The sequence below is a fragment of the Lipotes vexillifer genome, unplaced genomic scaffold, assembly GCF_000442215.2.
Source record: "Lipotes vexillifer unplaced genomic scaffold, Lipotes_vexillifer_v1.1 scaffold333, whole genome shotgun sequence".
NCBI classification, from domain to species: Eukaryota; Metazoa; Chordata; class Mammalia; order Artiodactyla; family Lipotidae; genus Lipotes; species Lipotes vexillifer.
Window position 1 is genome coordinate 250,595 of NW_006790633.1, and position 14,106 is coordinate 264,700.

Below are 14,106 nucleotides of genomic sequence, written 5' to 3' on the forward strand. Positions count from 1 at the left end.
GAAAATAATCTTAGATAGTGGTGATAGTTGCACGGCCTTGTGACTATAGTAAAAACCACTGAATTTCACACTTTAAAAGAGTGAATTTTATGGTATGTGAGTTATGTGTCAATATAAAAAAAAAGTGGAAGTAACAAAGACTATAGTAATCTGAAGAGCCCTTGTCTCATCTAAAGAACAGCCCTATTCAGCCTCAGCTAATGGCAGTGGAAGAAAGTGGTCCCAATGTTGAAATATTTTTCAATTTTTAAAGAGAAGTTGAAAGTCCAGAGTTTGGGATAAAATCTCTTTATTTTTAAAAGTTAGAAAATGATTCAGAAAATTTACATTCTTGGCAGCCTATATAATCTTGGGCCACAGGCCACCATTTTATGACCTCTGCTAACCCTGGACAATTCAGCTTCCATACCCTATCCAACAAAACAAAAGCCCCGTAGTTATTGGAAAAGCAACTACATATTGTCCCTCTAACAAGCTCTTAGGATACCTGATCAATGAAGAGCAGAAGGGTATACCCTTCCTGGTCACTGCACCAACACAACATATGCTCTCCCAAAGGTTCAGCCCCAGACCCCCACTACCTCTGGGCCTCTCACTTCATAGTTAATAAACATTTTTTCAGCACCAGCCAGGTGCCAGGAACTCTTCTAGGTGCTATAGGAAAAACAAATGAATAACTCAAGGTCCTTTCTTTCAAGTTCAGTCAAGGGAGGGAGACAGACTTGTACACAAATCAAGGTAATACAAGGCAGAATTAAACCAGAACCTGCTAGCAGCACAAACAGTGTACTATGAAAACACAGACAAAGCAAGTATTAATTCTACCTGGAAATATCAGGGAAGGCGCTGCAGAAGAGGTGGCATTTGGCTGAGCCATGAAGGGTACGTTAAGTTTACCAGGTGGAGAAAAAAAGAAAGAGAGAAAGACAGCGGGGAGGGAGAAGAAAGGAAAGGGAGAGGGAAGAAGAAAGGAAGAGAGGAACGAAGGGAGGAAGGAAGGAATTAAGTAAATAGAGAATTAAATTAAATAGAGGGCATGGTACAAAAAATTAAGGTAAAAGCTGGAAAAGTAGATCCCACCCTCCCTTGAGTCCACAATGGCCCTTACACAACCTTTATCATACTGGGTTAAGAAAAACTTGCTCACATGTCTCTCTCACAAACTGAAATACGAGTTCCATGAAAAGAAGGATCATGTCCTATTCATCTTGATGTCACTAACATCCTAGCATAATGCCTGATACGTAGAAAGTGCTCGATAAAAGTTGGTAGAATGAGTGAATTCATGAACCAACAAAGAATCAAAGAAGAGAGATTAGGCTATGTATGAGGAAGGAAAAAGCAATCCATTTTGGCTGGAGATAAGAGACACAAGAGGACTGCAGTGGAAGTAGAGACTAGAAATGCAGGTTAGAGGTCAAATCAGGCAATATATAAACCCACAGGCATTTGATTTGGCTTAGGAGACCTTTCTAATGTACCTCAGATTATGTGACTAGGACAGCTTCTTTCTCTTCCCATGCATTTCTCAGGCTCCAAAAACATTCTGACTATTGAAGGCTAAATGACTATGTAAAGGCAGGAAAACACATAGTAGATGCTCAGTAATAGTCTTTAAAAAAAAATTGAATGGAAGAGTGAATGACTCCATCCCAGAATGGTGTTGTTTTTTACATAACCACAGTATGTTCCTAACTCACATTCTATTTGTGGTCAGTTCTGACCCCCACATGTTTTTTCTTATACTCATACCCATTCTATATTTGTACTCTTGGGTTTGGGTCTTTACAAGCACATTTTCTTATTACGTTTCAACCCTAATTATGATAGGCTTATTTTTCCAATGCATAAGGTCATTCAGAGCTTTATTACTATTTTCCAGAAAATCAAAACCACACCAAATTTGGGACCCACAAATTTGATACACACATTCTTCATTTCTTTGTCTGGAACATCAATAAACATGATGAACCGACTGGCTCTCAGGACCAGTCTCTACTGGGCCATCACTCAATATGTCCTACTATTCCCATACTATCCCCGTCATCCACAAATCTTCAACCCTGATATTCAGCTTATTAAAGTCATGCGGTCAAGATTCTATTGATACTTTTCCCAGATTATCTAGTGAAACAGATCATACTGGAGACAACTCCCTGGTCTATGGATCTTGTTCTTTTGCTATTAGAAATTAAAGTTGTCTGTATGATCTGCCCATCACAAAACCATGTTGACTCCTATTTAGTGTCTCAGGGTTTCCTAGGTGACTTCAAATTGATTGACTGACGGTCTGTTCTCATTTTTCCCAAAGATCTATAAGTTGGTGGTCTTTAATTACTAGCGTCATTCTGTGCTTCTCCCCTTCCTGTTTCAAAGATAGGCGTATTTGCCCTTTTCCAGTCTTTAGGGACTATTCCAGTTCTCCATCACTTCTCAAAAATAATGATCTGTGGGTTTGTGGCCACATCTGCTCGTACAGCAAGCACCCCTAGGGTGCATATCGTCAAATTCTGCTGATTAAATACTTGCATTTTTCCTTCTCTCATTAACTGTTTCTCTCTCTTTGACTACCTGTTCATTTCTCAAAATTTAACCTTGACTGAACTTCCTCTAGTCAACTAATTATCTGCAATCTTTTCTGAAGAGACAAGATGAAAATATTCAGCCTTATCAGTCTCCTTATATTAATAAGAATTCCCTCCTTCTTAATGGTGAAGTCAACTTTTTCTAGTCTATTTCTTTGCCAAATATCTCAAAAGTTATTTAGTCTTTGCTTTCCTATACGTGCTACTTAAGTCTTCCTTCCAATTGTGACCATTCTTATTTTGTCCCTCTTCTGCTATTCTCATATTCTGTTTTAGGGACAAGGCCTGATTTCCACATGTTGCAAACCTATTATATACAGAAACAGTACTGGGTACTAAGGAGACAAAGCAATTAAAAAAAAAAAAAAAAAAAAACCCTGCCATTAATTTCATAGTCTAGTTCAAGAAAACAACATAAAAGAAGAAAAATATAAGTTAAGTACTCCTTCCTCTGTATGCCTACATTGCCTCTATTATAAACTGGTTTCGGTATATTGTGATCATTCCTTTAGTCATCTGTCTTTCTTGACCTCGTCAAAAGCAGGGATCATATAAGGTTCACCTGAAACCCCAATGTCTCCTATAGTACCTGGAACTCAATATGTTTGATAAGGACAGGACAAAGGAGACAATACACAATAGCATATGTTAGATGTTACAGATGGTTAATTCTACAGAGGAGGGGTCATTTCTTCAGAGTATACTGTCAAGGAAGACCTGACCTCATACCTTTCTGTTCCACACTGAATTCTATGTAAGTTTAAACTTGTTTTTCTCTTCTCTTTTGCCTTCCCTACATTTAGTGGTAGAGTTGATTCCCTCTTTTTTACCCTTTGAAAACTAGGCTAAACTCTGGCCTATAGAAATCCTTCCCCTATAATCAGTTTCCTGAGTCATCACTCCTACTCTGTTTCACCCCTACACTGCCCAAATGTATAAAAAGTCTTACCTACTGATATACAGGAGAGGGAGTGTCTGTATTACCGAGTATTTATTACCTGAGTTCCTGCAGTCATATAGAGAAGCAAAAGTCACAACCTTAAAAGTTCACTAGAAAACTGACCACAAAGAAAACAAAACTCCACTCAAACACCCCTCTGTGCTTAACTAGGCTGGCACTTCCTATTGCACCAACTTTATTCAGTCTCCGCTGCCTATGGAATCTTGTGATGTGACAATACAATGCAAATTCAATGCAAATCTATTACAAGGTAAATTTTTAAACCTTGTCAAAGAGACAGAATTTTGTGAAGCTGATGAAGATGACATGGAGACTAATCAAATCCCATGCAAAGTTACTGACAACTGAGAATCCAGCAATGGTAGGCCAGTTAACAACTGAAGACCACACAATGAACAAGGATTTTATAAGAGAATGACCTGAATATCAAATTTGTTTAATGCAAGGGGAAAAAATATATATGGAGCCTTCAAATACTCTTGCAAAAATTACCCTCTTCCTGATCACATTGTGAAAGTCAAAGAAGAGGAACAGCATTTCAGCTATCATACAATTTAGTCTAAAATGTTAACCCAGGAATCAATACTTGATTCTCTCTTCATTCTCAGAATTCGTGATTATAACTCGAATGTTAATAAGATAAATAAATCTATTGCTATCGCTTGTTTGATTTTTCAAGATAACAATCAAATCCTTTTTTTTCTACTTACTGTAAAATTTTGATCCTTTTCCTGACACCAATTATCCTGAAATAATGAGGCTTCCTATACTGCTTTGTCAGTTTTTACACTTGCAACTTGTTTTCCCCCAGCTAAACAATAAACCCTTCGAGGACAGAAATTATGAATTCTATTTTTCTTTAGCATCTATCTGCCTCCACCACCAACCAGACCATTCCCAATCACAACCCACACACCTGTTCGTGGAACAGAAATCTGAGGAAAATAAGCATGCAGAGTATATATTAAAGGCTGAGTACCTGACTGGGAGGCTAATTCTCCTGAAGGCAAGACTGGCTGTACCACCAACACATTCTCAACATTCATGGTGGTATCCACGGTTTCTCACTAATTACTTAGCTACAGCTCCTTTAATTCATGACATGGTGTACCTAAGAAATGAAAAGAGATTGCCTTTCAATGTGTTTTTTGTTTTGTTTTTCATCCTACAGGATATTCTCTCCTATCACAAAAGGAGTCATCAGCGTCTCTCTCCTGGATTATATCTGGGTTACCTAAAGCTATGTAGCTCTGTGGATCAAATCAAAGTTCTTGTTACCCAAAAGTTGCCTAACATTCTCTGCCATGTGAAGATCCGTGAGAACAATAACGTTTCCAAGTAAGTTGTGAGGAGTTTAGATTTTCCTCATGATGAAACAATGGCTAAGTGATGGGTTTGATGTGCCAGAAGGAAACTGAAATGTTACTTCTGAGTGAAGTTTCTACGATGAGATGTCCTCAGGGGCCACTGGGGCAAAGGCATAGCTCGGTTTTAACGTTAGGATAAGGAGGGCTTGTAGTATTGATTGGTGGAAGGAGTGGGCCCATTTAAAGGGGACACTATCCTTTCACTTTCCTCTATGCAACCACTGACATTCAGGTTAACGAATAGATGCCCTTTTCTTTCAGCACTGCTATTTCCAATATCTTTTCTCCACAACCTAAAAAGTCACATTTAAAAAAATCACTTGTGTAAATGGGTTCTAGTAGAGTAACTGGTCTCCCCTTAACCTTAAAGGACCCTCCCTACCCTCACTCCCCCCACCCCAACCCCCTGGCCTAAGGACTTTGTGTGTTTCCTACACTCTTTATGGTTCTCTAGGGAAGAAAAGAAGTAACAAGGCCTGACCTTCCGGAAATTGCTCTATGATTTGGCATTATGGTGAATTACTGTTAACTTTGGAAAAGTTGCCCAGTCTTGGTAATCTGACTCAGCTTTACCACTAGCCCTCTAGTACACCTCTGAAGGTCTACTAAAATGAACTGAACTGTGTTCAACACAAAAAGAAAAGGAAAAGAAAGAACAGACAAGGAAAGAAAAAGAACTTGAAAAAGAGTTTGTCAAGCTTCAGTGTACAATTTAGATCCTCAGGCTCCAGCTGCACCTACAGATTTGCTTAACCAAAGGAGACTCTAATTTGGTCATTTAAAATTTGGTCACTAAAGCGAGAAGAACTTTTTCACGAGAGTATCTCACAATGTTTATTAAATACTACTTGATGACAGTGAATGAGACGATGATGATGACGGTCTCTTCAGAGAACTCACTAGCTGCCATATTCTCTTCCACTTACCAACTACACCTAGACTTAAGTCTGCCATCTGGTGGCCACTTCTACAATCAGCATTAGTTATCTCAGTCCTTCCCAAGAGGCTCATTTGTGGGTTGAATTTGCAATGGTTACTTTCATCCATTTTCTAGATTTGTGCCTTAAAGGTTTAGACTCTATCTTTTAGTGGTTGTACCAACTAATTTCCATTTGCCAAGGATCCAAGTTTCATTTTTACAAAAGACTCCAGTAGCCTTCCCTCTGCCGGTTCCATCTCCCTCATCCTTAAAGACTAAACTGATTAGTGGTAGATGTTTCATGGTATTCTTCCTGGTAATTTATTTTCTAATTTGATTACAGATAATCTTTTAGCAATGTGGTCCTTTAGATTTTGTGCATACTCGTGCTAGTCAGAACCCCTCATTTAGTTCAGTATCAGTGACGGAAGAAAAGATATAGTTCCCAAGCAGGTTCTCAAAGATTTCAATTATTTTTGAGGCCAACAGTGTGCCCAGATTGAAGCAGGATTTAATTTTCTTTTTTTTTTTCCTCTTATTGAGACAAAGGGTAGATTTTTCCATAGTCTTTTCCAGTGTGGGAATTGAAATGAAACTGATATCATGAAAACAGAAACTTTTCTAAGAGGGTAGCTGGTTAAAAGAGAGTGTATTCTGATGAAAAGCTCATGTCACAATCAATTTCATTTTCTGGCTCATAGCTCGGAGCCCCAGTGAGTATAACCCATCAGGGAGAGCCCTCAGAGGATTTTCACGAGGGTGGGAACATATGTTAGCACCTCCTCTCTTTCCAACCCAAAATAGGAGGGCTTTCCTTTCCTCTCTAGCCTGCTCCTGAGAGCACATTGCTGCTCCATGCAGAGTTAGAAAATGTGCCAACTGAATGTGTTTAGAGATTTGTGCTAAAATACCTGTGGAAACAATGTTGCCCAAGAGGCTTTTACCTTGATCTTTTCAAGATCCTTTTGAAGAGCAGCTTTTGGGGGACAAACCAGATGTGCTTTCCTCCCACCACCATTCCGTTCCCTTCCCTTCTGCAGGACATTTGGAAAAGTTCACTAGGAAGGATTGTAGAGCATGCAGAATAAAGACACAGATGACTGGTTTGAAAGGAGGATGGAAGCAGTGATGTGTGTCCCCTGGTTCCTTTTATTGGAATTGTCTGCTGTTCCTGTTTGTGATTCTCAAGCTTTTGGAAGGGGAAGGAAACCAAAATAGTACCCACGATCACAACAGGCCAGGGTTGAAACGTGCCATGTGGTTTCTTGCCTGAGTTGGACCAGAGTCCTGTGGTTACCCAACTGCTGAATTAACCAGCAGATGCCCCTGTGGTAAAGTGTAGGGTCTTAGAACTTACAGGGGATCTTCAGGAAAAGAAAAGTGAAGACAGGAAATTATTACAAAATATTTCAAAGCCCCCATCTCAAAAACTGATTCATTACAAATCAGACCTGCTGTTCTGAGGTGTATGTGGTTTGATAGGTGAAATAAGCTTAAATTAGAAAGAGTTCATTTTAAACTCCATTTGGGTGGCAAAAAAGTTCAAATTTCAAGAATTGCATCAAGTTTTAACCACCAAAAATTGGTTATTCAGGTTCCGGACATATGCAGTAAAAATGTTCTGAGCTGTGTTCTGAACTTTTGTAATATTTCTAATTTTAACTTGACTCAACATACAGAGAGGAGTGGGAATTGGTCCAAAAGCTTTCTGGCTCTGAATCTATGGAAAGTGTGGATCATACTTCTGACTGCCCTGTGCAATTGTTCTTCTATGAGCTCCAGATGGCAGTGAAAGCTCTCCTTAAGCAGATCAATATACCTCTACACCAGGTACTAGTCTTTACCATTTTTATCTTCTTTTTATGGCTCATGGAAACTGCATTACGGGGTAAAACTCAAGAGGTAAAAAAATATATGTATACATATTTTGTTCATTTATTTACATACCACTTTGCACATACATGCACATTTTCAATTTGATGCCTATAAGTGGACACAGGCTGCACTTCTGTACCTTTTCTCTAGCTCCTCCATGTTGATGTCTTCCAAAGTTCCCAGAGCCCACTTCACTGTGGTTTGGTCAAACAAGGAAAAATAATTGCCTAACCCACCTTGAAAGACATCAAGTCTCAGCTTCAGGATAGCATGAAGCAAGGGGAATAAATAAATAAACAAATAAGTAAATAAATAAGTATATGGTTAGATTTGCAAGTAATTTACTTACGAACAGAAGACTATTGGTAGTCTAAGTCTAGAGCAGTGGCCAAGGTTATGCCATGCTATCTTTCCACAAACAGAAAATTTGCTGTCAAAATCACTTGTCTAAATCACTTGTGCAAATCTTACCTCCACTAATAAGCAACTTCAAAAAAAAAGAAAAAAGAAAAACCCTGTAGGCACAGAAGAGAAATGTTTATTAGGTTCTGTCTAGTAAGCTAACATCATGTAGCATTAGGTTGGATTTCTTTTTTTTGGACCTACATTCACCATCTCTCCCCACTCAACACACACACACACACACACACACACACACACACACACTACTATTCCTATACACACAGAAAATAAACCAAGTTTAGCCTGCAAACAGGACGACTATTAACAGGAGTGACTGGCTCTCTTTAAATAACTGAAAGACAACTATGAATTGGCCTCTGACCCATGGAGGCAAGAGTCTATCTGAGAGTGTTCTTCCATTGGGGTACCGTTCTGATTACAAGTCAATATTGCAAGCCTAGTCCAAAACAGCCAACACTGATGAAGAATAAATTGCACAAGATGCTATAAAGACACCAGAGGAGTAACTGGTTTATTCTGGGGGTGGCCATGTACTCAGGAGGAAGAAAAAAAATACCAGCTCAACTTCCAACAGTAGATACCATTAAAGGGTTTCTTGGGCTTAGAAAGTTTGAAGCAGCTCATATTTCACTGGTGACTCTTGGGCTACGTATGCATGTTGGGAGAAGGCTGCCTAACTGCCTAAGAGTACATACTTTTTTTTTTTTTTTTTTTTTGGATACTTGTAAAATTTTCTCAGTCCTTGGCCAGAAACTGCATTTTCCCCCCTTAACCAACTTAAATTGAAACTAGTGGATTTTTAATTCAATCCATTTTTGTTGCTTCATGTAATTATATTCATCATTTTGAAAAGCCCACAGAATGCAATCATTTTCTGCTTTTATAAGAAGCATAAATGTTGTTTTCAGAGTTTATGTGGAACATTACTGCCTTAAATCTTGATTTTATATAGCATTATTAAATGGACTGAACCCTAATATTTATGTTGTATAAAAATTCCAAGCTTGAAGTTGTGTAATTTTGTTAGACGTTTTATGCCAGTTTGGTGTTGTTTATGTAAGTGCCATGTTGTAACTCTCCTATTTTTCCTCCGCGCGTGTCCCTCTGCAGGCAAGGAACTTCCGCCTCTACACACAGGAGGTGTTGGAAATGGGTCACAATGTGTCCTTTCTTCTCCTGCTCCCTGCCTCAGACGACGTCTGTACAGCCCCAGGACAGAATAATCCTTACACCCCACACTCAGGGTTTCTTAACCTCCCTCTTCAGATGTTTGAACTTGGTATAGTAGCTTGTTTCACCTAGAAATATTAACCCAGCCTCCTTATAATAAAATCACAAAGTTATATCTGTTCCCCCTTGTCCCAGTGGAGGGTCAATAAATCACATGACGGCTTTGGCAACAACCCTTCCTAGAACTGTGTACAAGTCTGAGAGAAAGCAAAGTTCCAAAACTATGTGCCTGAGCAATAATTATTGAAACCTAGCTAAGGCCCAATGGAGAGGAGGAACTTCTAAACAGAAAGTTCAGTTATCAGGCTGCAGTTCTCGCCTCCCCTTTGCTTTCCAAAACCATAAATACAAGAACTAATGTTTTCATGAAAAGCACTGCCCCTTCTCTTTCTTCCTCCCTTCTTTCCTTTTTTCTTCTTTTCTTTCCTTTTCTTTTCTTTCCTTCTTTCTTTCTTTCTTCTCTCTTCCCCCCCTTTCCGCTCCCTCTTTCCTCCAAATGGGAAAAAAAAATACTGAAATTAAAATGTAAAGTGTGTATCACTTTAAAGGGGAAAAAAGTCTATAAGTAGTGCTAATTTATTAAATAGACTCAATTTCTAGCAGACCATCTGAGAAGTTGACAGGGTCTCCCAGGATGCAATATTGTGATTATAATGTTGGATTCTGAATGGTGGAAGATCTTGTCCTAACTTTCAAACATGAATAGCCTGGGCCCCAGGTTCTCTATTTTTGCAGAGACCCCTGCTGCCCACTGAAAATGTGAATAGGGAAGCTTTATCTCTTCCCCATGCTACATTTTGTAACAGGCCAGTAAGAGGCAATTAACAAGAGTTCCATCAGTTCAAATGGATTGCAGGATTTGTGGAAGGGTGAGTGACTGGGTGGGTGGAATGGAGGCAGACTCTCTTTGGATTGCTCCCCAGCCACCAGATTTAGAAACAGACAAGGCAACTGCCTGATGTCTCATTCTGAGACCTGGGCATCTGAATCTGAATTTATCTCTTGAGGATAAATGGATAAAGTCTCCCCGTTTCCCTTGCTCCAAGCAGTTTACATGCCCAAAAGCTGATGAACAGCAGTTGCTATTTCCAGAGGAGGGAGAGTTATAAAGAGAAGCCTGAATCAGACTTGCAGACTGGGACTTGAGAGTACTGGGTCCTCTACTGTGTGGCACTGGCAATCATTTAACCTTCCTGTACCTTTTCTGTGTCAAATCATTAATAATATTGGCCATGCCACTCCCAAAATGCCTGAATGTGAATGTCACCATTTAATGAGTTCCCCATCCAAATGAACATTTTTAGTCTATGATATAACTGATATATGATATATATGATATATATGACATAGCTATGATATATATGATATAGCTATTACAAAACATAGTTTGAGTCAAGGTATTTCAATTCAAGTCGCTACATGCGCATTAGGTACCTACTGTGGAGATTAAGAGATGAGTTAGGACAAAGGCTCTGCCCTCAAGGGGCTTTTTAGTACACTGGTAGAAGTAAAATAAGAACACGAGTTAATTTTTAAATGATGTATAAATGTGCCAAAATCTTACACGTTGAAGTGATATTGAAAAAAGAAATGAAAGCACGTTTTCTCAAAGAAGGTATCAAAAAGCCATCTTGGAGAGGGAATATTTGATATGGGTGTTAAAGAATGGACAGGATGCTAATAAACATGGATAATGAAAGCTTTTTTGTCAAAGGGAGCAGAATGAGCAAAGACATAAGAATAGAAGAACTCAGAAAGAATCAGAAAAAGAACAAGTGGTCCAGTTTGGCTAGATCTGAGAAATGAACTGAGGAAACAGTAGACATAAAGCTGTATGGACAAGCTGTAGCCATACTGGGCAGTACTGTTAAGAGTCAGGCAGAGGAATCTGTTTAAGATGGATTGAAAGCAGGGTTGGGAAGATAGTTCGGAGGTTATTATAATATTCCAGTGTTAAGGTAGACACAAAACAAAAAAAGGAAACAAACACAGACGTATGAAACACTGGAAGTAATCGACAAGACTGGACAACTGTTTGAATGAGAAAAGGCAAAGTTTAGAGACTTCTAGAATACCCCCATGGTTTTTAGCTTCAAAGACTGTGAGGATACTGCTGCCATTAACCAGACGTAAGGAAATCAGAGAAGAAAATGCTCTGGGGAAGAATATGATACTTTTAGCTCTGAATATCTTGAGTCTGTAGGTGCTAATTCAACATCCAAGTAGACATATACAACTGGCAGTAAAAATTCAGGAGACGAAGTTGGGTACTAAACACAGAAATTTGGCCAATGTCTACTGATAACAGCTGAAGCCATGAAAGTGAATGATTTCCCAGGGATAGATAAATGACAGAGAAAAAAACTAGAGAAAACACTTCATTGGAGAGCCAACTGGGAGTCCACTCTGTGTGAAATGGTCATTACTGTTCCATGATTACAGGCAAAAATACATGAGATTCATTTCCCCATGCCTCAGTGGGGAATGGGAATGATCAATGATTTAGTATCAGTCATAACAGTGACTTGACTTGACTCTCAAGACCCTGGAGGACCAAGCCCTGCAAGTATCCTCTCTATCTTGCTTTCTGGGAGGCTCACACACTATTCTTGGGCAACCACACTTTATCCTACTGCTGTTACTCTCTATTCTACAATTTCCTCTCTTCACTCATTTGTTCACTAATTCATCAATAAATATTTAAGTAACCTACTATGTGCCAGGCACCATTCCAGGTATTGAAGTATCAGCAATGAACAAACTCCTCGTGGAGCTAATAACAGTCCAGTGGGGGAAACAAATGGTAAACTAATCAACAAACGTTAATATTGTAAATGTCAGACAGTAGTGAGAGCTATGAAGAAAAATAAATCAGGATAAAGGACTGGAGTGAAGTGACAGGAACTACAGTTTTGTACAGGACGACCCGGGAAGGCCTCTCTGAAGAAGATACATTTGAGAAGAGATGCAAGATTTCCACGCGATGAAAACAGCAAGTGCGAAGGCCTTACAGTAAGGCCTACAGTAAGGCCTGGCTAAGAGGTCAGTGTAGGTGGAATGTAGTAAGCAAGAGCAGCAAAGATAGCAAATGACATCAGAAGATCAGCAGTGGCCAGACCATGCACGGCTTCATAGATCATGATAAGGGCTTTGGATTTTACTTTAAGTGTGTTGGAAATACAATGGAGGTTTTTGAGTAGTAAAGTAACATATTAAAAGCTCTGCAGAATCTGGCAGTCCTCCCCACAAAAAAAATAAAAAGCTTAACTTTGTTTAACCCAACATTTTCCAAATTCATATGACAACTAGAAACATTTTTGGCATGGCACCTACTAAAAACCCACAGAACACACACTTCAGGATGTGATGCCCTAGAACAGTGCTACTCAAACTTTAATGTACAGAAGAAACACTGAGAGAGCTTTTTGTTAAAATAGATTCTTGAAGTCCCACTCCAGAAATGCTGAGTCAGTAGGGGCTGGAGAATTTGCATCTCTAACAAGCTTTCAGCTGACACTGAAGCTGCCAATCCATGGACCACACTTGAAGAAGTACTGCCTAGAACACAGAGAAAAAGACGTTTTAGGAACTTAGAAAACTAGGGTTGTGGTTAGCAAAGCAATAGAATCCAACGGTGTCTATCTCTTTGACCCGTCTTACCTCTGCTTAATACTATAAGCAGTATAAGACCATCAGGTACTATCCTTCACCTATGAAAACCAGGCTGTAGATCAAAGCCTGGATCTCAACAGTTTCTGACTTTAAGATGTTTTTTCCCAGGGTAAAACATAACTTCTTACCCTACTGGTTCTCCGTTGTTACCATATCGTTGGTGAGCCACTTGATTAATGAGGGCCATGTAAGTTTCCAGAAAAGACCACTTGATTGGGCTTGTTTCCACTGGCATACACAATCCTATTAGTCTTTTCTAGGGATCAGGAGGAAATATTGCCAGTATCAGGAAATTAATATACTCTAGTACTACGCATATTGTACTTTAGCACCACCAGCAACAATTTTTTAAATACTACAGGGCCTTAGTAAGAACCATGAGAAACTCTCTCTTATTTCCAAGCAATCAGAGCTTCCAAAGAGGCAGATTATCAGTTACTTCCTGCAAGCACTTCATAATACCGTCTACAGGAACTCCTAAGAGCTTGCTACAGTGGGCCTAGGTCCCTCGAAGAAAGACCTAAGCAATTTTTGCTTGTTTTTGTAGGTAGGTAGGGACTTCTATATTCCACAGACAGGTCCATAGTAAAAGGTCAATAGATACACTAAGCATTCCTGAGAGAGAGAATGTTGTTGAAAATTCAATCAGAACTCAGAAAATTGTAATAACAACATAAGAGTTCTAAGAAAACTTGAAAAGTGCAAATTATGGGAATACGCACCCTATAACAGAATAAAGTGTTATACTATATTTCAGTCTGACTTGTATAAGCCATCCCTTACACAACGAAAAGATTTGAGATTTGGCACACTGACCATGTTCCTGCCAGTGGCCCGAGTGAATCATAAATAACTTGCTAACCAGCTATGGGAAACTGTATCTGTGCCTATTCCAGCACAAACTAGATCTAGCAAGGACAAAATGATAAAGGAGCTTAGCCCTCTGTCTCCTGGAGTAAAGACTAGGCTGAGGAAGACCCATAGGATGTTCCTTCATAGGATTACTTGTTGGGGAAAGAGAGAGACCATCATACAGGAGGATGCTGTGAGACCTCTATGAGCAGGGTTGAGCTG

At 39.2% G+C, this 14,106-nt stretch overlaps 1 protein-coding gene across 1 annotated transcript in view; it reads left to right on the top strand.

Annotated features, from left to right (window-relative positions):
• Positions 1–9,531, top strand: part of ANKFN1 (ankyrin repeat and fibronectin type III domain containing 1) — a 131,961-nt gene extending 122,430 nt beyond the window's left edge. The window contains exons 14-16 of the mRNA XM_007463889.1: positions 4,718–4,884; positions 7,512–7,662; positions 9,241–9,531. Coding sequence (XP_007463951.1) covers positions 4,718–4,884; positions 7,512–7,662; positions 9,241–9,432 — 510 coding nt within the window. The 3' untranslated portion in view covers positions 9,433–9,531. The remainder of the gene's footprint in view (positions 1–4,717; positions 4,885–7,511; positions 7,663–9,240) is intronic.
• The last annotated feature ends 4,575 nt before the right edge of the window (positions 9,532–14,106 follow it).